Source organism: Leopardus geoffroyi, chromosome C2 (genome assembly GCF_018350155.1).
Source record: "Leopardus geoffroyi isolate Oge1 chromosome C2, O.geoffroyi_Oge1_pat1.0, whole genome shotgun sequence".
Lineage (NCBI taxonomy): Eukaryota > Metazoa > Chordata > Mammalia > Carnivora > Felidae > Leopardus > Leopardus geoffroyi.
The window spans coordinates 111,435,134-111,462,424 of NC_059333.1; the positions used below are offsets into that span (position 1 = coordinate 111,435,134).

General features: G+C 40.9%; 1 protein-coding gene and 1 long non-coding RNA gene across 3 annotated transcripts; one reads left to right on the plus strand and one right to left on the minus strand.

Moving 5' to 3' along the window:
* The first annotated feature begins 1,150 nt into the window (after positions 1–1,150).
* LOC123611373 lies at positions 1,151–7,744 on the plus strand. Of its 2 annotated transcripts, none has more exons than XR_006718629.1 (4): positions 1,151–1,259; positions 1,544–1,692; positions 7,168–7,297; positions 7,640–7,744. It is a non-coding gene; the product is annotated as an uncharacterized LOC123611373 (long non-coding RNA). The 2 variants fall into 2 exon arrangements; XR_006718628.1 differs by having other exon boundaries at positions 7,168–7,354; positions 7,640–7,730.
* A 1,215-nt stretch (positions 7,745–8,959) lies between these two features.
* On the minus strand, positions 8,960–17,006 carry RAP2B (RAP2B, member of RAS oncogene family). The gene has a single exon (XM_045503207.1). The coding sequence runs from the start codon at positions 16,451–16,453 to the stop codon at positions 15,902–15,904; it is 552 nt and encodes a 183-aa protein (XP_045359163.1). The 5' UTR covers positions 16,454–17,006; the 3' UTR covers positions 8,960–15,901.
* Between the last annotated feature and the right edge of the window lie 10,285 nt (positions 17,007–27,291).

Below are 27,291 nucleotides of genomic sequence, written 5' to 3' on the forward strand. Positions count from 1 at the left end.
GCATCATCACAGAACTTGTCCGACTCACAGAATCTCAGACCTACTCACTCTGAACCTGCTTGTTTGTAAGATCCGAGGGTGGTAAGAGTGATTTATGTGCATAGTAAAGATTGAGCCACGACAGTAAAACAACTTGGTACACTGATATTAGAAACATCTGATTCTTAGGATTATCAATAATGAAATTAAGTTTGTCCAGTGATGAAGTTACTCTGTCTGCTTAAATGCTAGGAAATCGAGCTTGAAAGGCACTTTAAAACTGTAATTTCCCCTAAACCTCCACCCTTAGAAGAAATAGGAAGAAGAAAATAAATCCTATTAGAGATCTGTTACAGCCTTAGTTTAAACTATCTCTCCTCTCCACTCTACCTTCTCTTTTCTCTTCTTTTCTTTTTTTCTTTTTCTCTGTTTTGTTTTGTTTTGTTTTGTTTTGGAGTCCAAGAAACCAATTTCAGGAAACTGAGTCAACTGCACTAGAAAACAGCTAGCTTTCTACCGAGTAGGCTTATTGAAGGCATTAACACTTTATTTCAAGAAAGAGATCCCACAATTATTTAGCTTTATACCACAGAGAGAGAACAACTTTGTGCTATTTCTGAGCACATGGTATCTACACTGAACCAACTTTTCCAGGTAAATCTAAGAATGCAGTATTTAGGGACAAAAGAAACCAGTTGTTCTCCTCAGCATGAAAGCAGTAAATGGTCATCCAAATTACTCAAGAAAGTAATACTGAGTTTTTGTCTTCTTTTAAAGAGTGGATGATTACTCGAAGTTCTAGAGAATCAGAAATAGTTCAAACGGAGCTCCACAGGAAGTAGGAAATAAGGCTCATCATGTCCTACCCATGAGAGTCAGAACAGCTGTTCTTTAATTTGGGGGACTGGATGATGACTGTGACAAGTGAAAGTGCCTAAGATTTAACTGCATTGGAGTCTGAATATTTTCTATACCCGACTTGACAAAATGGGAGAAAGGATATATTAACTACAGGGAAGAAGAGACTTGGAGACAGAGATATTTCCTCTGTCCTTTGTGTGTAACATTGATTCAGTAGTAAGAAATTAGTGTGTGTGTGTATGTATATGTGAAACAAGTGTCTAAAACATGCTCTCATCTGTTGATAGGCCATTAATCACAATGGGATTAAGCAAATCATCCCTCTAATATCCACAAGGATTCATCCACTGAGGCTGCCCTACCATCTGGCTGCCCTTCCTCTTCCTCATTTCTAGTCCTTCCTCAGTGCTAACCTTCAGGTAATCAAAAGAGTTTTCCTACAAGACTTCATTTAAAGTGAATACAATTAAAAATAGATTTTGAAGTTTTCAGAGGAAGCCGTATTACAATTCAAAATAGATTATCTTCATCCATGCTCAATTTTTCCACATTATCACTTAAAATGCAATTACATGATTTGTGCTGAGGGGTCTGAGTTTTTCTTGTAATCATTCAAGAATGCACAGTAGATTAATTAAATTTGGGGGAAACCTATCCTTATCACCACTCAAAAGGAGATTAATATATTTTCTCTAATTTACAGAATTAGAGAACTTAATCGTGGATTTATGGATAAAGCACTCATGCTTCTGAAATAGAAGTGAATTATCGGCAGTCCAAGAACTCACAGCCGGTGATCTCCATTAATTGTCTCCCAGTACATATTTTAATCCTTTACTCTTAGCCAACATGGTAAGTTTTGTTAGCTCCATAATTGGTCATCTATTAAAGAGGTACTACTTACAGAGTAAAGTGCTTTTGTAATAGAAGACCTTTGTTCTGGGGAACCTCCTATTATCAGGAAGATGATATTAGTAAGTTTTAGAATTGCCTTTTAAAAATGATACTGTGTCTGAAATGTTGATTTTATATACAGATCAGATCTTTCTACACAAAGTAGAATGCTTGGTGGTTCAAAACTGGGATTGTAGGTGTAAATAACATGGCTGATTTTGGATAAGGAGTCAAAATACAGTATAAACAAGAGCTGGATGAAATATCACCAAATTATCAGTTCTCTACTCCTGTAGTTTTTCTTAGAATCACTGCAAGGTCATGCAGGCATCCTCTTTCAGGGCGTCGGTAGAGACAGTCTGCATTGGAGGTTATGATGAATTGAGACTTGATAACCTGGTTTTATTTCCGTTTTAGCCATTGGCTAACTTTGCTGGTCAAATGATACTTCAGGGCATTAGTATTACCATCTTTAACTTGAAGAGATCGATTCCATCAGTTATTTGCAAGTTGAGAACCTGGACAAACAGCAACAGAATCTCCTGGGAATTTGTTAGAAATGCTATTTCCAAGGCCTTCTATCCTGACTACATTAGAAAGTCTGGATGTGGGCTTTAGCAATATGCCAGCCAAATGATTCTGATGTACTCAAATTGGAGAGTGTTGGATTCTGTGATTTCAAAAGCTTTTCTAGCTGTGAATTATTAAGTAGAATAACCTATTAAGTCAAAGACTTAATGAGTTAGGTCGAAGACTTGGTCTTTCTTAGCCCCAGAATCTGGAATGCTTCAATGAGTGGATGAATGATTGGGGATATCCTCTCCATGATAAAGTAATCTGTTTTCCCCGGAAATCCCAATTACACCTATGACTATTTTATGGCAAAAGTCATCCTTTTATTATTGCTGCCTTGTTATTACTTTCACTTGTGTATATGTCTTTTCTAAAAAAATTTTTTTAATGTTTATTTATTTTTGAGAGAGGGAGGGAGAGAGACAGAGCACTAGCGGGGGAGGGGCAGAGAGAGAGGGAGACACAATCTGAAGCAGGCTCCAGGCTCTGAGTGTCAGCACCACCAAGCCCAACGTGGGGCTTGAACCCATGAACTGCGAGATCATGACCTGAACTGAAATCGAACACTTAACTGACTGAGCCACCCATGCACCCTAATGTCTTATCTTTTCTATAAAGCAGGCACCATTCATAGCAGATTTTCCTTCCCATAGAGCAGTGGTTCTGGAATTTCACCAGGAATAAAAACATATGGAGGGTGCACTAAAACACAGATTGTTGAGTCCCAACCTTAGAGTTTGTGATGGAGTAGGCCTGAGGTCGGATCTGCATTTTTAGGAAGCGAATGCTGAAGCTGCTGGTCTGGGGATCTCACGTTGAGAATCAGTGGCACAGAGCAAAGCCTACCGGGCACGTGGATGACCTCTTGTGGAGCTAACAGAAAGCTGATAGTATTTGCTGGGAGTAAGGAATTAAATCAGTTAAGTTATACGGTATTTTAAAAATTTAAGAAGAAGCCTAAAACAAGTATAAAGTAGATCTACCTGTATGTTTATAATATTTACAATATTTAGATGTAACCTATTTTCCTAAATGAGAACACTTACTACTAACAGTCTTTGGTAGACACAACATAGCATATCCTTCTTATTACTCTTTTTCTAAATGGCATATTTTTCCCACAGAGAAATATTTTTGGGTGGGAGGGGAATCAAACCATTTTACTGAGGGGTTTCGGGGGGGCAAATGGCTGGTAGAACAAGGAGATTTGAAGTCCTCAACCTGGCTCGGATCTCCCCAGCTTCACAGACACACACAAAGAAACAAAGAAACATCTTAAAAATCTTAAAGGGTAATAAATAAAATTATTTTTAGCATGTAATAATATGAAAATTCAATTTGCTTCTATTAGTTTGCATATTTCTAGATTCTCTCTCAAATGAATTACTCTTGAAAAGTTTTGAAACTATTGCTTAGAAAGCAATTCCATTCAGTATCGGTTATTCAAAAATAAGTCCAAATAGACCTGAGTTTCAGCAAACTTCTTAGCCTTAGGAAGACACAGAGATGATTAGAGAAAATCCAGGCAAACATGACTGGGGTGAACTCTACTAAGTTTAATAATAAGAGTCTGCCATTCTGAAAAATAAAATTCCAGGTATTCAAATAAAAAGATAAAGTAATTTAAGAAACAAATGTCTAACAAGAAAAATCCAGTATGTGATAATAGAAATTCAAATTTTTAGCTAGTGGTTATCTGTATTCTAGAATAATTTATCTGTTTTCAAATGATTCAGAGGTGGGTCCACTAAAAAGTAAGTTTCTTAATTTTACCTTAAATATGATTAAATTTATATATAGTTCGTTGATAATCATATCTACTGCATAAACCAAGGCATACCTGCATTTGGAAACGAATGCAAAGCAGGGCACAGGTTTATAACAAAATATACTAATTTCCCAAAAGTTCTGTCTGGAACTCTTTTGACTTTGCTCCTGACAACTTTACAGACAATTTGAGTCCCATTAACACTATAATAGCATTCTTATTCCAAGCTATAAGTTTTCAGGGTTAATGAATAAAAGAACAGGCCACACGTTTTCATTCTATAGTATTTGTCCAGAGTTGATGCAGAATTTTTAAGTATTCTACCTTTTCTGGTAATTGTAACCTATTTTTAGCGTTCTAGTCAAACTTACTTCCTTTCCCCTTGTGACTAATTCTTCCTTTCTTCCTTCCTTCCTTCCTCCTAACTTCCTTCCTCCCTTCCTTCCTTCCTTCCTCCCTCCCTTCCTTCCTTCCTTCCTTCAACTAATACTGAGTGTTGAATGCCAGCCTCTCTTCTAGGCAGTGGCGATAAGAGAATGAGTCTTTGCCTTTATAGACTTAACTTCTAGTGAAGGAAATCAATGAAATTTAGTATATAAATATATTACATGTATTAAAGACATAGATGGAATCTTATTCTTGGAACAGTGCTTATTTGGTGCTCCATATGTAATTGACTACATGAATGCATTCTTCATGGTTTACAGGTAGCGAAAATAAAATAACTACTTAAATATATATTTCACTTCATCATCTTATATAATACAGTATTCTATGCTTTCTGATAATTATTTTTTGAGACTCTACATTCAAGATCTATAATATCAGTTAAGAAACTTCATTCATGTGCACTACACATCATGAATTTAAATGTGCATTTTAATATAATTTCTTTTCACGATTCAAAATGTAAAATATTATGGTTGAAATCCTAAGTAAATCCTCCTTCTATTACTTAGCAATCTTCCTGTTCTCAATCTGCAGATTCTACAAACACAGCATCAATCTCCACCTTCCTCCACCTTCTATTTCTGGAAACCACACACTTAATCTAAAGAAAGATGAAAGTTAATTAGAGTTATATTGCATATATTAACCATGGCATGAATCAGGGAGTTATATAAGAGAGTAAATTATGGTTGCTATAGGAACTATGATTTAGTATTTTGGGCAAAAGCTTTAGCTCTAATCAGGTCAACTATATTTTAAAGAATAATACCAAGAGAAAAATACTCTGAAAGATCAATTTTTAAAATAGCAAGCTTACAGATAGTTTATTTTTGTTCTAAAATGCATATAAAGAATAGCCAAGAAAATACCTGTTTCATAAATTGAATAAGGAAATGAAATTTCAGTGGCACTGGTATGGACAATAATCATAAAATTCGCTCACTTTCTCTACTATATTCCTTATTTGATTATTTTGATAGAATGTCCTACTGCTTAGTGAAGCCAGACTCTATACAAAGTTTGTATGCTGATAGTAGAAATGTAAAAATCAGGTTCCGGGTATGTAATACTTTAAACGACATTTGGAATTAATTGCAGACAACAAAATCTGTTCAGATTCTCTGGCAAATGAAAGACTGTGTGTTTAATAGTCAAAATGAGCCACACTTGGGAAGTAAGGGGAAAAAAAGAATTTGGATGGTCGGAAAATTTTTGTAATGCAAAAACTGGCAATTCTCACTGTTTGGCACTATGATATCATGCTGAAAAATTTTCATCATAGAGTTTTTAAATTGCATTTTAAAATGACTAAACAGAAATACTTTCTAGGAAGCCAACATTTTGTTTATTTATTTCTAGTGTGCTATCACTCTATACAGCATCCAAAATTGTTAACAGCAAAATGGCACTATAGTCCCACTGTGCATGCATTTTTGATGCTTCCCTATAGGCTAGTACAAATCAATTATGTTACTTGTAATTAAGAGGGCAAATATTTTGCCAAAATCACCACCCCCATGATAAATCCAAACAACTACTGTATGACTTTTGGGTAATTCCATTCATGCTTTTTTTTCTATTCATAAATGATACTTCTTTGAGGAAAAGGTTAAAAAGAAAAGTTGTTAGTAATTTGCTACAAAATGTAAACTAGAGAGCCTTCATGGTAGTACTTTAATAATTACTACTTTTTTTTTCAAACAGTAGTCAAATGGTAATTAATCAAAGAAAAGGGAGAATTTTCCTTTCCACGGAAAGCATCGCATTGGAAAATCATTCTAAGCTATAAAAGGTAAACACAAATAATGACATTGCAAAAAGATCCTATACAATTAATTTATGTGTTTAAATTTATGAACACATATATTTTCTTGGCTACTGGCTATAATGATTCATAACTGAATATTTCTATCATTATAAACTTTTTAATTAGACAGAAAACATAACACTCCGCAAAGCCAATAAAAGCTGGAGATAAGAAAAAAAAATGTTGCAGAATAGCACAGATGATTATAAAAGAGGAAAACCAAGTATAAGAAAAACAGGAAATTTAGATAAACCAAATCTGTTCTCTCTATCTAAATTGCGATCACATTGCCAATTAAATCTGATGTTTCCGTTTTCAACTTAATACAAAGATACTACAGAGAATGAAGGATTTCTGTCAACACCATTCGTTCTAATACAAGATTATTCCTAAATTTGGGAAGCAAGTTTGTAAAGCATCCAAATCACTCATCCACTCTCACCAAACAGTACTTTATTGTACAGAATTATTTCATTTACTGCCTACCTTTCTTACAGAGCCCCTTCTGGCTGCTTGGAGCCTTTTGATGGGCTTGGAGATTGTTCTCGCTCAGTGACAAAACTGTTATGTCTCCTACTTACTAGGAATGTTAGGTTTCCAAGCGTGCCCGCTATGAAATGGAGAATCACAGTTGTCCCACCAGGTAGGGTGTCTAATTGGCTGGCTGCTTAAAGTTTTTAGGGGTATATTGCACAGGTTTGAAAATACCTATTCCACTTAAAACTTAAGAACAAAAACCACCATGTCTGGTTCAGAGTTAATCAAATATCCGTGGTCACTGAGTTAATTCCACATTAATGAACTTGCTGACAGGATACTTAACGCTGTGTTTCAGGGTTTGGCAGCCAAAGCATATGTGCTGGCTTGAGACTCCAGATTCCAGAGGCACTTCATTACAAAGCAATCACCACTGCCTTTGCTGTCTCCTTCCTGACAGCCCGGCTAAGGGGTTTGGACACAAGTAGGTGTATGCAGTTAACCAGCAGGAGTCCACCCTGGACACACGGTCATTTATTCTGAAGGTAGCTAAGAAAAAGGAAGGAAGGAAAGGGAGGGGGGAGGGAGGGAGGGGGGGAGGGAGGAATAATAAGGCAAAATAAAGAGGGACAGGATGCATAAAACACATCCTTTCTCCCCCAAAGTGAGGAGTCCAGATGTTGAATAGGGGCCTGGATAAACAGGGAAGAGATTGTGAGGTGAAGTGGAGGAAGCTGAGTAAGGCTGAAAACCTCCCAGATGTCTCCCGATGGAGGTTTAAGGGACCCCAAACAAAACTAAAACACTGTTGCCCTTGATCTCCCTTTCAGGATTCCTCCTATACATCCAGGTTCCTCTACTTAGTTATCAGCATGCCCTGAGGTGCTCTCTGACCATCCAAGTTTATCACCCCATCCAGAGCAAACCTTCCTTCCCTGTAAGTAAAATGCCCGATAAATCTTAATCCCTGAATACTGTGTTTGTCTCTTTCATATGGATTTAATGAGCTGATCAAAGTGATTATCCCCCCCCCCTTTTTTTTAATCTTGGATTTCACAATAGTTTCTTGGAGTAAGGAAAGTCTTCTAAGTTTACTATAGGTCCAACCTTTCTCTCCTCTGATTTATGCCTGCCTCCTCCATTTTTACGTGGACAAATCCAGAGCAATGGTTCTCAACCAGGGGCTTTTATGCCCCTGGCCCCAACGAATGATTTGGCGATGTTTGCAGATTATTTTTGATTGTCACAGCTGGGTTGCGGGGGTTATACTGGCATCTAGTGGGTAGAGGCCGGGATGCTGCTAAACATTCTAACATGCACAAGACAGCAGCCCTCCACAGAAAGAGTTATCGAGCCCAAAGCGTTAATAGTCCTGAGGTTGAGAAACCCTGAGTTAGAGTCAAATTTATTACAGTAGCATTACGACGCCATCCCATAGACTTCTTCACCCTTGGCTAGTAGCAGAACTAAGCCTCAGTAAATCCTGAGTCACAATGAATCACAAATTTGAACAGGAGGAAATGCTCTGTACTGGAGGCAGGCAGGAGTGCGGGTGTGATGTGGAACACTTCCATATCAGCCTGCCCTGTGGTTGATTCCCCTCTCAGCTCCATCACACTCTCCTGCCTTAACGTCAAGGGTACCAAACCACCTGCTGAAGGCTACCAAAATGACTGAGGAAAATATTTTATCACCCTTCCCACTATTTATGCTTCCTCAATAATAAAATAAGTGCTGGTTTATAAAAAAAATGTATAAAGTCTTGTTCTTTGGGTTAGGTTTTTGTTTATTGTTGTCCCTGCCTTTCAAGGTAAAAGATTCCCTTTAAATAAGAGAATGCATTTGGGTTCTCATCTTTTCACCTCTGCCCAACAGTGACGAAGAAGAGATAGTCTGGAAATATTTTTAGGCAGTCCCAAGTACCTTAAAATGAACATTCCCATGACTGAGTGCATTTTTTAAAAAAAACTTCCTTCATTAGTTTTTAAAACGAAACACAGGCTCTATACCCAAACCTGAAGGTAATGTCTGTTTAGTGGGCAGTTTTTTCTAACTTGTTGGATCTGTTTCAGTCTGGACTACATAGTGTGAAAAAGACTTCTCTCTTTATACTATTACACAGAAAACACATTTATATAGTCATTAGGTAATCAGTTCTTAGATTTTTTATATCAATTAATACAGATTACATTTGTGACAGAGAAAACCATTTGCACGATTCACATGTGGATGAATGGAATGGTATACGCAAAGAAAAACAGCAAGTATTATGATGAAGTAAAGCTAAGATAGCCAAATTGAGAGTAAAGAACTCCAAACTCAAGCCTTTTTCTACTAGAGGATAGACGATGTTGAAATCAAACTTAGAAATATACTTCTGCAGTTCCCTTACCCGCTTACAGTGGATGTAGAATGAAAAACTGTCTAAAATATATTTTAAAACATATTTTGTTGACATGTATGTTCATATAGAATTATGCTAGTACAGATTTCCTTGGAGGCTCTTTTCTTGAATGAGATATAATTCAATATAAGGTTAGTCTTTGAAGAGAATGTTTAAAAATATTATATTAAAATGTATAATATTAAGGAACATTAAAATATTCTGAGTTCATGACTAAAACCAAATTTTGAAACTTTTTACAAATGGTCAGATGTAAAATATTAAGACCTTTGCTTTAGCTATAAAACTATAAGTAATAAATTTGCATCTCGTAAGTGGTCCTATAATCAGATTAAAAAAATACGCAGTGAAGTACCTTCAGATGAACTATTCTGCTCTCTGTAATTCTCTAAATTGCCACATTTGAAAAAGTATCTTGTTGATTCAGGAGATAGTCTACATAAAACAGTCAGTAGAAATCATCTTGCAAACTGCAGGAGGTTAATAGTTACAACTCCCTTCAATTTATATGATTTTACAATAATTGCTATTATTGTCACCTCTTACAGCTTGTTGCCCAACACTTCCTTCTCAGAGTTGATTACCTTCTTCCAATAAGTACCAAAGACGTGAGAACAAGAGCTTTTGTAGAAAATCACTATACGCGTAGCAAACTTACAGCATCAGCTTAATTCTTTGGCACACATTTTTAGATTATCTCCTACAAAAGAGATACCCTACCCTGAATCTTCTTCTCATGAAGAACACCAAAAGACTGTGTGCCAACAATTTCTTCTTTCTGTAAAGAAAATAATTTCAATTGTATTTTCTGTTTTCGTGTGCTCATTTAATTTTTTTTTGACAAACAGTAACAACGAATCTCATGTCTTTTGTTCCATTTTTCTTTCTTCCCTTTGACATGAAAATATGGAAGCAAACTGATCTCCTATTTCTAAATGTTCAAATTTAGCTAACCTCAAAACAGAAGTTGGAAACGATGCACAAAATTACAGAGTTCCACATGCAACAAAACAACTATTAGTTACTCAAACCTCATGGGATTCATTTTTATTTGCAATATCCATATATCCTTTAAAGGAAAGTTCCAATTCTCAACAAATTTGCCTATTCTCTTGCCTGCCAGACAGACTCACAGTATTATGTTATAATTGATGGCATGTGGAGCTGAACTTCTGCATATACTCCTATCGTTTAATATATGCTATTTTCACAGCTGGCCGTGATAAAAGGACTATGTTGCTCTTTTGCCTGGCTCCCTCCTATTTAAGCATTAGTCCTTACACCACAGCTAATGGTATGTGCTCAATAAATACTTGTTGAATAATGAATAAATCAGTTGCAGCTATGTTTACAAACTTCCATTGCAAAGATATTTTTAACAATCAAGAAATAATCTCAGGCCTTTTTTGGTCACTGGTATTCTGAAGGCATCACTAATCTTTCTCTTTTCTGTTAAAAAAAGCAATGTTTTTGTTACATTTGCGCCATTGCCACAAATAAACCAACTAAACATATTCAAACCCCTGATAAACATAGCCACATATAATTTTGTCAGATGATTTACTTCAAAAATGTGAGTTTAGTCAGTGGGACGAAAAAGCACATACTTTCTATTCTCCTATTCTGAGAAAATATTTCCTCAAAGGTGTCTGTTTAAAACCAAAGGAAGTCTACAAATAACTCCCCCCTCCAATTTACAAACCAGATTAACAGGTCACGGTTCCAAAAGATTAGGATGCATAAGAAAACAAGATGCATGGCAGTTTATGGTATATGCTGTCCCAGAATGAATAACTGCAACTATAGGACAAGGAACCAACAGATTCCTGGAAAGTCTATCTAAGAAACTGAGTGCACGTATTTACGTACAAGCATACAGACACATATATGTGTTCACGACACGAAGACTTAAATTCTCTAGTATTTCTTTCACTTTTTCTTTTTAGAATCCTTGCTAGGATATGTGGAAAGTTAAAAGCCTTGGTTTTTAATCTTGAAACAAAGAGACAACAAATACGAAGACATTCTTTTCAGTATTTTTGAGGGGAAGAAAAGTTGATTCTGATTACTGAGGCCATGCCCCTATTCTTATACCTTCTTGTTTTAGGCAACTTCTGAGGTTAGCACTGAAACCCACAGTCAAACTGTTTACGTAATAACATGAAAATGGTCACACACTCTATCTGCATTGTGGTTATACCATTCCACACTCCACAGTTTAACAGTCTGAGTGTAAATGGTCTATGCCCTCTTCAGCTGTAAGTTTCAGTCGAGATTATTCTGTGACTTTATGGTAGGCAGCACTCTAAAATGTATGACCTGGGTCTCTGTCCCTAAATGTCTACATGGCTCTCGATGTAGCACTCATTTGGAATTTGGACTAGTTTATTGGTTTTCAAAGTGTGGTCCCTGGAACAGCAATATTAGCATCACCTAGAAACTTGTTAGAAATGAAAATTATGAGATTATATTGAAACATACTAAACAAGAACCTAGAAGAAAGACCCAACAATACCTGTTTTAACCTCTGGGTGATTCTGATATGCAGTCAAGTTTAAAAACCTCTGGACTGGATGGATAGTCCTGAAGCCTTCTCAAACCATCATAATCCATTGTTATTAAATATATTTTCTGGAACTAGTACCATGTTCAATCAAATGCACTCAATTATTCCTAGCAGTCTGAGTAAAATAGTGTAATAAAAAATACCACATTCTACTAGTAGTATTTAAAAATTTGCTACATTTTCACAAGGACATTTGTATTACCAAGTTTTTTCCAATTAACTGACAGTGGTGATCTCTAAATTAAGTCTTTGTTTATTTTATAAGTACATGGTTCATTCCAGCTATTGTAAAAATGAATACACACTTTGTGATAGTGGAGGTCCAGGCATTTTGCAACTATTTCTCAAGACCTGCTGCTACAAGCAGTGTTCTCTCACTTTCCCATCCTACTGGGAGGAATACTGAACCATAACTCAAAAGGCACACTAATATGTTGGTGAAAACACTTTTGAAACTACCAGAAAAGGCCAAAAAAATGAAGCATTTTAGGGTCCCCTCCTACAGAAAGGTTAAAAGTGCACAGTCTCACAGATTTAAAGAATTCTAACCCCAAAGTGATCTGATCCTAAAACGTTGATTCAATGAAGTCTATTTCTACAGTTAACAACATGGAAAATTGTTTTACTTAGGAACCCTAACTCCCAAACATGACAATGTTAGACTTCTGATGATACCTTCAACTTTTCTAAGACTACTACCAAGGAAGGACAGAAATAATACTTTGAAATGACATAAAGCTTGGATGACAGGGACCAAAAGGAAAAGCTGTTAAAAAGCAGCAGGGGTCAAGTTTAAAAAGTTAACTTTTGCTCTCCAAGATAAAGGTTCCTTTCCCACCTAGTTTCTCTTGGGCAGGTGATGGCCTCACAGCAAGCTCCCTCATTTCCTTGAACACTCTCATGGCTGCCCAACTTTTCCATGGAAACAAATGCTCTTATCTTTTCACACCATACTACTACAAGGGGTTCTTGGTAGCCAAATAAACCGACATATTCTTTAAAACAATGCCCCCAATGTCTCCCGATTTTGTCAAGAAAATAATGGAAGAAGCTACAAAACTCAGAACTACTACTTTTCTGCTCCAGGCACACACAAAATTGCTTTCATTGAGAATCCAAAAAGCATTTATTTTACAGTACTCAGTAAAAGCATATTAAAATCTTCTGCCCTGGCATCTTAGACCTATAAAGAATTTAGTCATGCAAGTGACTAAATCCTGTGTGAAGATGATTAATGCACCCAGCAAGCTAATTCATTCCCCAACTTCCATGTTCAAATATTCCCTTTCAGGACTATATACATGTCTTAAGTTAGATAGTTGGCAGCACTTTATGTCAAAAGGCTTCTAAAAAACAAAACAAAACAAAAAGAAACAGTCACCAAATGGCTTTAAAAAATTCCTTCACATAGTATTTGGTATATGTCTTCAGAAATCTCAACACTTTAGACCTATCAAAGAACTAAATTTACTCAAATGCAAGACTTAATATTTGCAATACATAAATTTGAGTTGTTTCCCTTTTCTATTTACAGTATACATACTGCCTTCCAACTGAGTCTGATTCTAAACTTATGGGAGATCATAAGAATGAAAAAAAAAAAATGGCCATAGGACCATCACAGGCAAACTCTCTATTCCTCTTCCACTCTGGAAGAGTGAGTGAGAGGTCACCTGGTCAAGGGCACATTTTAAGGCAAGATGTTAGTACAGCTTTATAAATGCCTGTGGCCTGGAACTTCTTTTGGCTTCCCCAACAGTATAAATCTGTCAAAAGACCCTTCAGAAGACTTCAGCTACACTTCACACAGCAAAGATGTATAATGTGCTCTTGATATATAGTTCTATATCTTTTATTCTTTAGAAGTTATATTAGTAAAGCGGCCTTTAAGTAAAACAAAACTCGAGTCAGAAACTCACACTGCCTCCTACTGTTAGAAAATGTCACCAGGTCAAAATGGTACACAAATTGCAGTTTAATGAGTAAGGGGTTTGTCTTAGTTTTTCTTTCTCTTCTTTTTTAATCTAATGATCTATTTTCAAATCAAAACCTTAAGTGTTGAGATACCGTCTACAACCCATACAAATGTACTGCAGAAAACACTACTGGGTGCGACTTCAGAATGGGAAGTCCTCTTCCTCAAACGTGTTTTTGACTTGGTATGTGATGTAATCAAACAAAACATTAAAGAAGAAGAGAAGAAAAGGAGAAAAAGGAAAGAAAAGTTAAAAGCGCTAAAGAAGAAAAGGAGAAGAAAGAAAAGTTAAAAGCGCTACCCTGCCTGGTCAGGTGGATGGTGACTTCACCAAATCTAAGGCAGTATTAGCAGCCAGTTTCTCCCCTTCCCTACTATAGTGAGGTAAACTGCACCATGTCAGCAGAACAAACGCAATATCCTGCTTATATTATAGTAAATGGTAATGGCCATACCCCCAGGGCTTCCTAGACCTTTATGATTTTTCCCATATTTAAGGAGTTGGGGATAATGTCACCCAACTTGTCACTGAGATACTTCCATGGGCTGGGGGTGGGGGTGGGGACATCATGCACCTGCCCCTATCCACCTCGGCCACGATCCTCTATTAAATCACTGAATGTGAAACACAGAAACACAAACAATAGTTTTGGGTTTGTTTCTTTAGAAATGACATTTGTATTAAAAGTCTTAAAACGAAGAGACAATGATTAAACGTCGTGTCTGGAATTAAAAATTACAATTACTTGGAATTCTCTTGGTACATCACAACAGTAAATTTTGCTCTTTGCTTCTGGAGGAACACTCTAGAACAGATAACCAAAATTTTTTTTTAAAAAAATAATATAAAAGGGGAGCTAAATACCTGAACATTTGAACAAAATGAAGCAAAATTAAAACAAAAAAAAAAAAAGGAAAGAAAAAAAAACATTGCAAGACATGGAAATTACATTTTAAAGGCTGGAAATACTAAAATTCACCAAACAACAGGCCCTATTGTCCTGGCTCCTTCAGGAAGATTACAGAAAGGAAACTGGGAAGTGGTTTGGGGAATAGCAGATTCTGGGACATGGTGGGGAGTTCACAGGTTGGCACCGGCTGGAACAGCTGAGTTTTGAAGGCACTCTGCAGACACAGGGGTGCTGGGGGCCCTGAATCACATTTTTGAAGTCTTTGTACTGTATTTTAAAGAGCTAGTCATCAAAACCTGTCACTGCCAACCAAAAAGAACAAAAGGCTAAACTTAAACACACACACACACACACACACACACACACACACACAATAGTACACACAAAAAATGTGCAGATCTGTAACATTTTTTTTCACAGCTGATTAAAAAAAAAATACTACCGTTCTCCCCCAGACTCCCCTTTGATACAGTAGGTAAACAAAATAGATTTTTTTTTTCCACAAATATCAGCAGACACTTTCTGGCACCCCACACTGTATTGGCATCAGTGTTTACAGTCCCAGTTCAGATGTGCATACTTCAGATTGGATACACTGTAACAAGAATCCAACTTTGCATAGACATCCTTAGAATCACAATCAGTCACAGGGTTGCCCTTCCAAGCTGGCAGAAAAGGAACCCGATCTTAATTTCCAGCTACTCCTGGAAAACAAGGAAAAAAACAAAAGTTTCTTCCCTTCCTCCTGCTCCTTCATTTGGTTCTCCCGGACTTCCTTCCATGTATTTAAAACTTGGAACTAGAAAAGGGCTGTTGGAAGAAAAAAAAAAAAAAAAATCCCCCCTCCCTTTCCACCTTCTCCCCGTCCTCTTCCTCCCCACCCCATTTTTTTTCCAGGCTGAAACTTTCGCTTGCCGGTGTCAAGCTGCCAATAATACAGAGCCCTAACGGCTATTTAAACGGGGGAAATATGCGTCAACCAAAATCAATGAGAAACGTACATGCTGCCAAGAGCCACATTTCCACCGGGTCTCGGATGGTGAGGACGGGACACCCCATCGGACACAGGGCGGAGGCAGGGGACGCCGGCCGTAGAGGCCAGCCGGGCTCCCGGGACACCCCGGCCAATGCAAAGTCGTCTCCAATCTCAAAGCAAGAAGAGGAATCACATTTAGAGTCGGGTGCGTTTGGCTTTTGTGCGCAGAGCGCGGCCGGCGCGCGGCAGCCGCGGGCGCCTCAGAGGATCACGCAGGCCGAGCAGCAGCCCTCGTCGCCGTTGGGCTGCGCCGCGTAGTTCATCTGCCGCACGATCTCGGCGAACAGCTCGTCCACAGAGGCTTTGTTTTTGGCCGACGTCTCCATGAAGGGGCAGCTCCACTCCTCGGCCAGGGCCTTGCCCTCGCCGTACGAGACCTCTCGCTCGCCCTCCAGGTCCACCTTGTTGCCCACTAGGATCATGGGCACACGCTCGTACCGCTTCACGCGGATGATCTGGTCCCGCATGGGCTTGATGTCCTGGAAGCTCTGCTGATTGACGAGGCTGTAGACGAGGATGAAGCCCTGGCCGTTCTTGATGTACAGGTCCCGCATGGACGCGAACTGCTCCGTGCCCGCCGTGTCCAGGATCTCCAGCACCGACGGCGACGAGTCCACCTCAATCTCCTTGCGGTAGAAGTCCTCGATGGTGGGGTCGTACTTCTCGATGAAGGAGCCCGTCACGAACTGCACGGTGAGCGCGGACTTGCCCACGCCGCCCGAGCCCAGCACCACCACTTTGTACTCTCTCATGGCTCCGTCGGCGCTCTCGCCGCGCCTGCCGCGGCCCCGTCGGGGCTGCGCGCGGGGGAAAGCCTGGGCTCGGCTGCTGGACTTCTCTTCCTCGGCTCTGCAGGAAAAAGCTACGAGAGCGTGGCTTGGGAGTGCCAGGCTCAGAATTCACCAAACGAGGGGCCGGGAGCCGGCCGGCGAAGGCGGCGGCGCGTCCCTGGGGCGCGGGTCCGGGGCCCCGCAGTAGCCCGCGGCGGCAGCGGCAGCGTTGGCGGCGGACCGGGAGGACAATGCCGGCAGCCCGTGCGAGGCGATGGTTGCAGTTCCTCGCCGCGGCCGCCCGGGAGGGCCAAGAGGCGGTGGCGGCGGGCTGCGGAGGTGGCTGCTAATTGCGCGCCGGACCGGGACGCGCGTGGCATGAGTCCCCGTAGAGCGTGCGCCCACCGCCGCGGCCCATCGCGCTCTCTCCCGCAGCCTCCGCGGGGCGAGGGCTTCCTACTCGCCGCGCGCAGCCCGGCCCTCCCCGCCCCGGCGAGCATGCCCAGTGTGCCGGCGGCCGCGCCAGCCGGGATCCGCCTCTCCGGGTTTTCCTGCGGGCCCGGCGGGGGCGGAGTTGTGGGTGGGGCTAGCGATTTGAGTCTGCCGGAGCGGACGGCGAGGCTCCGGTCCAGGAGCTGGCTGAGAGATGTGTGGGAGTGTGTAGGTGTTGCGGGGTGAGGTGCTGGGAAGGCTCAGGTGAGAAGACGAAAGTGTGGGAGGATAGGTGCGTGCATAAGGGCGGCGCGAGAGTCGTGTGGGCGCGGTGGGCCGCCTCGGGAATGGGGTGCGCTGTGCTCTTGCCCACTCCCGTTATCAAAAGCTCATGGACTGCGCTCTCCGAGGCCCCAGAGGCTGTGCGTCTCAGGGCCGGAAGGCCTAAGGGCATTTGGGTAGGAGAGTGAAGGGCGGAGCATTTTCCTCCACCCAAGGCACAGCTTGTCCTAAACCCTTCGCCTCTGAAGCACTACTCGGCCTTCCTCTGGCCACTCCTCCTTGCGCTTCATCTCCCGGACAAAGAAAACAGGAACTCTAGGCTGGAAATGCTGTCCCAACAGGGAAAGGATACGCCTCTTGCGACCGGAGCCCTAGCGGGCTGGGACTTGGCGGGTCCCACCCACGTTCCCACTCGGCTGGGGCGGAAACCCGGAGGTCGGACCGAAACCCGATCCCAAAAGTGGCGGCGCCCGAAGCTAGTCAGGGCATGCTCAGTGGGCAGAACAGGTTTTCGGGCTTAGAAATAGGAAGCTTTTGCACCACACACCCACACTCCAGCTCAAATTACCTCTCCGAGACTCGGGACTCATTGGTTCCGGGGCGCAAATCTCACACCCCTAGCTGTTCCTCCATTGGCTGCCGCCAAGGTTTTACCAGTTTGGGTTGCTTCATTGGCTAAAAAGTAGTCTAGGCTGGTGATTGGTTATTTATAGAGATTGAGTTGAGAGGCGGAGGCACAGCTGTTCTTTCTCTGCTGCTCCTCCGCCCTCTTCCTCCCACTTCCCCAACCTAGTCGTTTTGAAGCTCTGAGTGAAAAAATAAGAGGAATTTAGGCGGAGAGCTCAGAGCTAAATATAGTTCTTTGTTGGTGTTTTCGAGAGAGTCTGACTTCTCGATGTCCAGTCACGACCGTCCCTTAAGGGAGGAGAAAGGTCTGGTTACAGTTCTTGGTCCACAAGCAAAGGCAAAGTTTGCAAGTGTTTTGCAGGCAGGGAAGTGGGGGGACTAGGTGTGGAAATGGGCTTCTTTGAGTTGGTGTCACCGGGAGGGGTGGGGCAATGCCCGGGCTTGCCCTTATAAAACATCTTCGTTTTGGGCGGTTGGTCTGCAAATCTGGCTGGGCTCGCACTCACGGGAGGTGCGCGGGAGATGTCTCGACTTGCTCTGAGTCTCCCTCTTTGCTCGCGGAGGAGAGATGTCAAGACCTGTCAGAAGACTCGGCGAAGTTTGCGTGAGCGCCAAAGTGAAGCGGGTAGGAGGGGGCTGAGCTGCGTCAACCCCTGCTCCGTGCCCTGATTTTTTTTTTTTTTTTTAACCCGGTGCCACTTCCCACTGGTGTAACCCTGCGCATCAGACGGACGAAGCAGGCTGTGTGCTAAGGCTTGGTTTCAGTTCCTTAGTCTCGCAGTGACTCACGGCCACGTTTTCGAGTTAACGTTACCCGAGCTCCTTGGCTGTAGCTCACAACGTGCAGCGTCTGCTGCATGAAGTCCCCTGCCTCCGGATCCGGCGGGACGTGGGCGGCAGCCGAAGCGTTGGGTGGGGTGGGTGGTGCTCGCTCTGCCCCTGGCCCCCACTGTTTAGTGGAGAGCACGGTTTAACCTTGATAATTGGAGAGCCTGGATGTAAGTATGCTTATGTAATTCTCCAGAAAAAACTCTCAGAGGCACATTCACCTAATGCAGCTGAAGAGCACCGCCCCCCCCCCCCCCCCGCAACATGTACCCAACATTTAACCTCTGCCAGAGGTTTTACAGGTCTCGTATACTCTACATAATAATTATTATTATGTCGATTGTAAAGGTAAGGACACCGAGGTCCTAGGATGTTCAGTAACTTGACTGCAATGTCACAGCTCGTGAGTGGCCAAGCTAGGATCCCAACCCAGGTGTGCAGCTGCAGAACTTGGTTTGTAACTACTAGGCCATACGACCTTCTCACAAGAAAGATCTCGGAGTTTACACTTTCTTAGGTTCAATCTTCAGGTAGTGTGATCAGACTGTCTTGTAGACCCAAGCAAGAGGGACCTCTGCCCACAGCCCTGTGGTTCTCTGGTAATGCCCCCTCCCACGGGGTCAAGGAGCTTGCACCCTCTTCTAGACCATGCTCCAGGGAGTCAGAATTCTGGAATCCCCTGGCCAAATAGTACCAAACCCTCCTCCAGAATTTGTTTGGGCCTTTGAACTCTGTCTTGTGTCCAGGAGTGGCTCTTTGTTTGGGTGTGGACAGTGCTTGGACCTGGGGGCTGAGGTGTGCACTCCCATGCACTTTGGGCCCCTACCTGGTGCAGGAAGGGGGCTCAGTGGAGTCAGCTTTCCTTCCCTGTCACTTTCCAGCCTCTTCCTTGGAAGAGTTCAGGAATTCATGAGTCACACCTGGCCATCCAGGTCCCTCTAAAGAAGTGTTTGTCAGGGTGAGAGCAGAGATTACATTTTGTTAACAGTTCATTATCTTGATTTATAACTTAAATACATAGATTAAATGCTATGTGGGCCTCTCTTTGTCCTCTTGCCCACAGATATGATATAGTAGAGCATGATATAGTAGAAAATACTTTGTCTACAGGTCTGAGGTCTAATCTCAAGAATTGGTTATCAATTATTACCTGGGACCTTGGGCAGAGCCCTTGAGCTATACTGGCTTAAGTTTCCCTGTCTATAAAATGATGATAAAATTTGCCCTACCCGCCTAGCTACACATGGAACCTTGGAGACAAACAAATGACCAGACCTCTCGTTTTGCATCAGAGAGAACTGAGCAGAATTAGAACCCTGGTGCCCTGGCTGCCCTTTACATGGTGCCAGACTGTCATCAGGGATAATAATTAACAGATAATAGATGGAAACATGCTTTTAAAGCTGCAGTGTCCCATAAATGCATGGCAATTACTACCCTGCCCTGGGTAGCCTGACAGCCCCATCTAGAAGAATCTGGAAAACTACATCCTCAGGACTTTAGGTAGCCTTGTGGACGGGTATTATTGAATCTTGGCCGCCCCTCCAGTACCAGAAAGGTGCCATAATTCAAATAATTTCTATTGGAGATTCTTCAATAGTGATTTTTATTACATTCAGATGATCTCCACAGAAGGATTTGCACTTGGGTTTTGGGATTCAAAATGAAGTAAGGATATTGCTGATGCACACATTTTTAAGGCTGGTCACTTCCTCCTATGACATCTTAGATGTCTTGACCTCACAACATGAATCATTATCTATCTTGTACCATAATTGTTTACATGTTTGTGTCTTGTCACCCACACCATGTGAATTCCTTGAGGGCAGAGTCCATATCAGGCTTAACTTTGGAGCCACCTGTGTCTATATAGGCACCCGATACAGTTTCTATATAGGAGTCCCTCAATAAGTATTGATGAATATATGAATTACATTTTATTCCTTTTCCAGACTCCACTTGTAGTAAAAGATTATTTTAATCTTTGGTGAGATGTAATGCTTCCTAGAGCCTTAGAAAAATGTATACTAATGTTTCAGTCTCTCTGAGTCATAACAATGACTTTTTAAAAATAGTTTTTAAAATGTTTATTTCTGAGAGAGAGAGACAGAGTGTGAGTGGGGGAGGGGCAGAGAAAGAGGGAGACACAGAATCTTAAGCAGGCTCCAGGCTCTGAACTGTCAGCACAGCGTCCAATGCAGGGCTCAAACTCAACATTACAAGATCACGACCTGAGCCAAAGTCGGATGCTCAACTGACTGAGCCACCCAGGTGCCCCTAACAATGACTTTCAAGATGAGCAGAGTCTACCTTTATTTGGATGGAAGAGCTAAAACAGTGCTATCTTGGAGAAAGATACCAAAGTGTCTAAGGATAAGCCCTTTCTCTGAAGAAGACTTAATTTTGCACATAATGTGAAAAGGCATCTCTGGAAAACAATCTAATGTAAAAGTTACCAGGTAGGGACTGCTTAACCATTGACACTGTATGTTGCATAAACAAGGTTACCATTCCTTGGCCTTTGCTCACACAGCGGGACTGCTGAGCTTCTGTGACACTGACGTTGGGCCTTCAAAGAATTAGATGGTTTGTTAGAATATGAACCTTCTAAGTCCTCAAGAACATAAGTACCTACCTGTCCTCTAACATAGAAAGTAGAGGTTTATTTCATCATGTTTGTAGTTATAGCTGATGCCATCTATAGGTAAGCATTTTAACTAGTGTTTTTTTTTTTTTTCCTAGAGTTTTTAAGGTTTCATTTTTTATGGTCACCTTTCAGTTTTTAATTGGAAAGGAAGCATCAGTAAAGATGGAGAGATTGAAATCTAAGCAATAGGATGTCCACTGAATGGAAGTTTCTGAGGAGAGGACAGAGGAGGAGTCTGAGGACCCTTGTGGGAATGCTGGACACATCCTTTCTCTCCAACAGGCAAGAAAAACCAAGAGACCTGAACTGGGGTTGAGAGGGTAAACAGTTGAGAAAGTTCAAGTTACAAACAACCTTTGCTCCTTGAATACAAATGGCAAGGCACCTGCTGAAAGGAGGGAGGTCAGGTGTAGGTTTGGGAATCAGGGTAGAAATGAAACTGTTTTTAACAGTGACTGTGCAGCTACCCAGCATGAATTCACTAGGCTGCTAAATTTGGGTTACGTGAATTTGTGAAGATGCCAGTTTGGCTTTTTTTTTTCTTTCTTTTTTAAGAAGGATCGTAATAACTCCTCTTAAGTCTGTCCGATCAGGTTCTGTTAAGATTCCTGAGGGCTCTGTATCAATACATACAAATAAACAATTATAAAATCACCAAGTATCTCCCATATGCCAACCTTAGTGAAAATACACACAAAAACCACTGACTTATGTGATTAAATGTTTCATTACTAATGGGAAATTAAATGAACTCAATAAAACTGCCTTACCTACGTAGTCTCTTGAGTTTTTCTTTCTATTGTGTCCTAAATTAAAATCAAACCTTGAGTACCTAAGCTCAGAAAATGATTCATTTTGAGTAGTGGAATATATGTCTAGAAAATGTTATACTTGTATAGGGTGTTCTGTCACAATAAGAAAAACAGTTATTATTTTCATTAGATAAGCGAGATAGATATATATATATAGATAGATAGATGTAGTTCTTATATACATCCTAATACATGTTCTTATATATCTATATCTCTATATCTATATATTCGTATGTAATGAATTTGGAATGTATAAAAGAGCAGAAGGAATAAAGTAAAAATAACAAATTGCTGCCCCCCAAGCCCCTCATGTTTTATTACAGTTTTCTTGTGTTTATTATAGAATTATTTAAAATATGGAAAACGAGTTCTAGTTTTCTCGTGGCTCCTTTAACTTAAAGCTCAATGTAGGCTTCTGGTGTTCTATAGATAAGAAATGAAAAGTTGAATGAGACAAATATCTTAAGTATTTATTTCTCAAAGAATTCTTTTTACTTAGTGGGTTTTGATGGGAATTTTTGTTTCTCATGTGTGAAGTCCCTTTCTTGACAAAGTTCCTGAGGACAGCCTGGATTGGGGTTATTTGCCTGTTTGTCCAGAAGGTGGGATGAAGCATGTTCAGGTTCATGACCTCTGGGCGGCAGAACACAGCAGCCTGTGTGCACAATTAACTAGTGAATCAAGGGCTTCGGCTGTATTCTCCCAAATGGTTTTGTCCCTATCCTGAAATGATCTTCCTCTTTGTGGCAAACAGTGCCCTTTGATGTGTCAGCACCATTCAAAGCCTGCAGTGACTTCTGCATCATTAACACATTTGTGCTGTCTTTGTCACTTTGCACCCAGGCTTCCGTCTCTTTTGCCCTAAGTTTCCCCTGGGGCTTATAAGAGATCTGCCCCTGACTCTTTCCATGTCTCCTACTGTGTTTGGGAAAGGAATTATTCTCAAGGCTGCAAACTCTTTATCAGGAAAAAAAAAAAAAAAGATACTTTTGCTGACATGGTTTTAGGCTAAAATTTTCTCTAAACTCTTCTCAGCATTTGATTGAATAGAATACCAGGCATAAGCAACATTTAAAATTGTATATTCATTGTAATAATGGAATAGGAATTTCTGAAAATTACATGTCTGATAAATCGACTTTCTCATTAAACCTCATATGGAGTAAAAGGCCCTATCTTGAATAACACGTTTTGTATAGGCTGACCCAGGGGCTTAATACTGGGTGGCTGGAAGATAGAAATAATGTCCACAGATACCACTGTATTTCCTCTGGGTAAGCTGAATAATTTTGTAAAACAGAATAGTTTTGTTATCCTTGGTGAGCCTGTGGTTCTGGAAAGATCCTTCATTAAATGTAAATTAAAATGGAGTGAAGAGGTTGGGTTGGACAAGCAAGACTATCTTTGACTTTCCATGTGTTACTTGTGCTCTGTAAGCAACAGGTGACCTCTAGGATGCTTTGGGACTGTGCTATGTACTTACCCAAATATTAAATAGCCTATTTTTATTATGTTTAATTCAGATACACTTTATTAGTGTATAAAGCTACAAGTTAAATGAGGCCAACTTTATGTGACTTTTATTCTTCTTTTTTTCAAGAATTATAGCTTGAACCTAAGGTGTGTGCAAGCCAGGAGAGGAAGGTCCAGGACAGTAAATCAGGCCAGTGAATGCACTTCTCTGAAGTAAGAGAAGAGATGGTTGAGGCTCATAAATACGATTCAAGGACAGCAGAAATCATCAGAAAGGGAGATGTCTGGCCAATAGAATGTCTACCTCTCAGGTTACCTTTTGGGATTGCCCTGATGAGACTCCCTAGGGGAAAGTGACTGCAATAGAATAGCAAAGTCTCTGGACCACTAAGATGGTAAAGTGCCAGCAGCATTTGGCCCACGGCTTCTGCAACATTTGACGCCAGGGCTTGCAGTTTTGGTGGCTACGGCAGCTGCAGAGGGTCCTGGGATGGACCTCTATGGCAGCGTGTATCCTCAGTGGATACCAGCAGAAAAAAGCAGTCACTTTGGGCATCGGCAGCTGCAGCTGCAGCAAAGACTTCAATATAGTGAGCTAACACAGAAGCAAAGGAAATGGTCCAACCCACAGAGCAGTCAGGGAAAGGGCATGAGAGATACCCCTAGAAGTTTACAGCACTATCTGCAAAGAATTAACTTCCCACACTGTTGTTAGAATCTAAGGAAAAATAATAATTATAAGATACATCATTGTGGTTGTCCTACCCCTCGGCTGGTATAATGTAGGAATTTAGGTTACATGGCAAATTGTTTAGAACTAAGTTTTCTTAACAAGCCACAAAACTTTTCTAACCCCCCCTCCTTCCCTCAGGATTTGCTGATTTTATTTTTAATGTCTTCTAAAGTTGCCTCACACTGAAAGAATTAGAAATACTTATGGCTGCACTTAACTGGAAACCCAACTAAGGGATGAAGAGGCTAAACAAATAAAAGTTTATTTCTCACATAACAAGAAGTCTGGAATTGGAGTTCTTCCGGATTTGGTTCAATAGTTCAGTAAGGAGAAATGAGACACAGAGATCAAGTCTGCTTTTGTGGCAGGAAGAAGGTGGAGCTGGGAGGGCGGGGCCAAGGATGTACAAGGAGGACCTTCTGTTTTATTAAGAAACAAAAGCATCAAGAGACTTCCATTTAAATTTCCTTGGCCAGTACTGCATTGAATGCTCTCTTAGCTGCAAAGGAGCCTGGAAAATTTCTCATTTAACTTTTCCACCTTTTACAGTGATGGAGACAAGAGAGAAATAAATAGAGAATGGCGTTGGGTAAGTCAGCCTACAGCGTTTACCCCAAACATCAGATCGGTCTTCAGAAACTGAGGATTTTTCAGGCAATTGAATTTGCACATCATTTTTTCATGCCTGTTCAATAAATACTTGGTGAGAGATAAGTACAATCCCTTATCTTTTCAGTGCAAATCACATTTACAAAGCCTATTGGTTTTCAAGTCTGGTCGTGTATATGATACAACATTTTGGGTAACCCAACTTTACACAAAAATCTGCAAAAACAAAACAAAACAATTAGACTCCTGATGTTCAACAACTCCTATAAAATAGAAAGAGCATTAGAATTTTAGTCTGACATATGTATTTTCACAATCTGGTTCAGTCACTTTCTAGATGTGAAACTGGATAATTAATTTCTGTGGTGGCTGGTCTCCAGAATGGTTCCCACTATTCCCACCTTCTGGCATTCATACCCTTGAATAGTCACTCCCCTTGCCCAGTGTTTCAGTGTTGATCTGTATGACCAATAGACCATGATAGAAGTTCAAAGGTTAAGTTATCTTCTAAGATTAAGTTATAAAAGACTGCAGTTTCTGGCTTGGGTTCTCTTTTGGGTTTCTCAATCTAGAAGAAGTCAGCTGCCACATCTTCGGGACATCCAGACAACCCTATGGAGAGGCCTGTGGGACTAGGAACTGAGGTCCTCACTCCAACTGCTATGAGTAACTGAGGCCTGCCAGTAACTCAGAAAGTGAACTTGGAAGTAAACATCCTCTTCCAGCATTCAGATGACCGCTACCCCAGCCAACAGCTTGACTGCAACCTCAGGACGGACCATGAGCCAGAACCATTCAGCTAAACTGCTCCCAGAGTCCAGACCCTCAGAAACTGTGAGATCATGAAAGTTCCTTATTTTAAGCTGGTAAATTTGGGGGTAATCTCTGGTATAGCAAAAGGTAGCTAATACAACTTCTTTAGACTTTAATGGCATCATCTGTAAACTGGGGATATATCTGCCCAGTGCAGTTCCTGCAGCATAAGAACATAGAAAACTTAACAAATATTATTTGTTTGTAGCCATTTTCACATGGTCACCCTTCTCAGAACTCCTTTTTATTTTTAGATGAGCACAATTTTTAAAAATTCTTCTGCCTTTTGTTTCTCCCTCGTGCCAGCATGGAATACATGTTGTGGAACACAGCAGTGCCCTAGCACTCTACTGCACCGGGGACGGTTTTGTTAGTTAAGTGTTTAATAATGAATGTCTTTTCCAGAATGCTAACCTGTAGTGGCTGATATATCTTCAGTGGCTACCAACTAACTAAAATATTGCTGTAAATAGATCCTGTCTTCCACTAGCAGCCTTCTGGTGATTTTAACATCACTCAGAGAATACACTCTCAACCATGGATATAAGGGTACATGATAAAAGTGCCCACTCACCACACACTCTGCAGAGTCATCCGGCCTTACTTTTCTTTGTCCCCAGTCCTCGCCCCTTTGCCCTCCTCCATCCATTTCTAATCACGGACGCCAGGATCACAGCACAGCTGCTGCCAACTTTGCCACACAGCCTCAGGTCATCTCTGCTGTTTTTCCTCTTCCTTTTAAAAAAATTACTTTCTTGGGGCGCCTGAGTATCTCCGTTGCTTAAGCTGAAGACTCTTGATTTTGGCTCAGGTCATGGTCTCCCAGTTTGTGAGACGGAGCTCCACAGAGGGCTCCATGCTGACAGTGCACAGAGCCTGGTTCTGATTCTCTCTCTCCCTCACTCTCTCTGCCCCTCCATCGCTTGGGCTTACTCTCTCTCAAAATAAATAAACTTAAAAAAATTCTAAAAAATTGCTTTCTTATTTTTTGTCTATGCTACATCTATACCTTAGTTTGTTTATGCCATAAAAAGTATATATGGGAATTATAAAAATGTATATATCACCCATATATGTGTATACATATAAATATGTGTGTGTGTGTGTGTGTGTGTGTGTGTGTGTGTGTGTGTCTGCGTATAATTAGAATACTCTATTTTTTGGCCAACATAGCATGCTGGCAATAATTTTTGTTTTGTCAAAATAACTTCACTGTCATCTGTTGCTAGATGCTCAGGACCTGCTTCTTTACCCCAAAGCAGGGTTTTATTGTTGTTGCTGTTGCTTTGGATTGAAGTTTGCTCTGCCTCTGCAGTAGTTCTGAAAGTCTGAGGGTTCTGGGATGCCTGGGTGGCTCCATTGGTTAAGCATCTGACTTCGGCTCAGGTCCCGATCTCATGGCTCATGAGTTCAAACCCTGTGTTGGGCTCTAGGCGACAGCTCAGAGCCTGGAGCCTGCTTCGGATTTTGTCTCTCTCTCTCTCTCTCTGCCCTTCCCCTGCTCATGCTCTGTCTCTCTCTCAAAAATAAAATAAAAACATTTTTAAAAATTTGTGAAAAAATA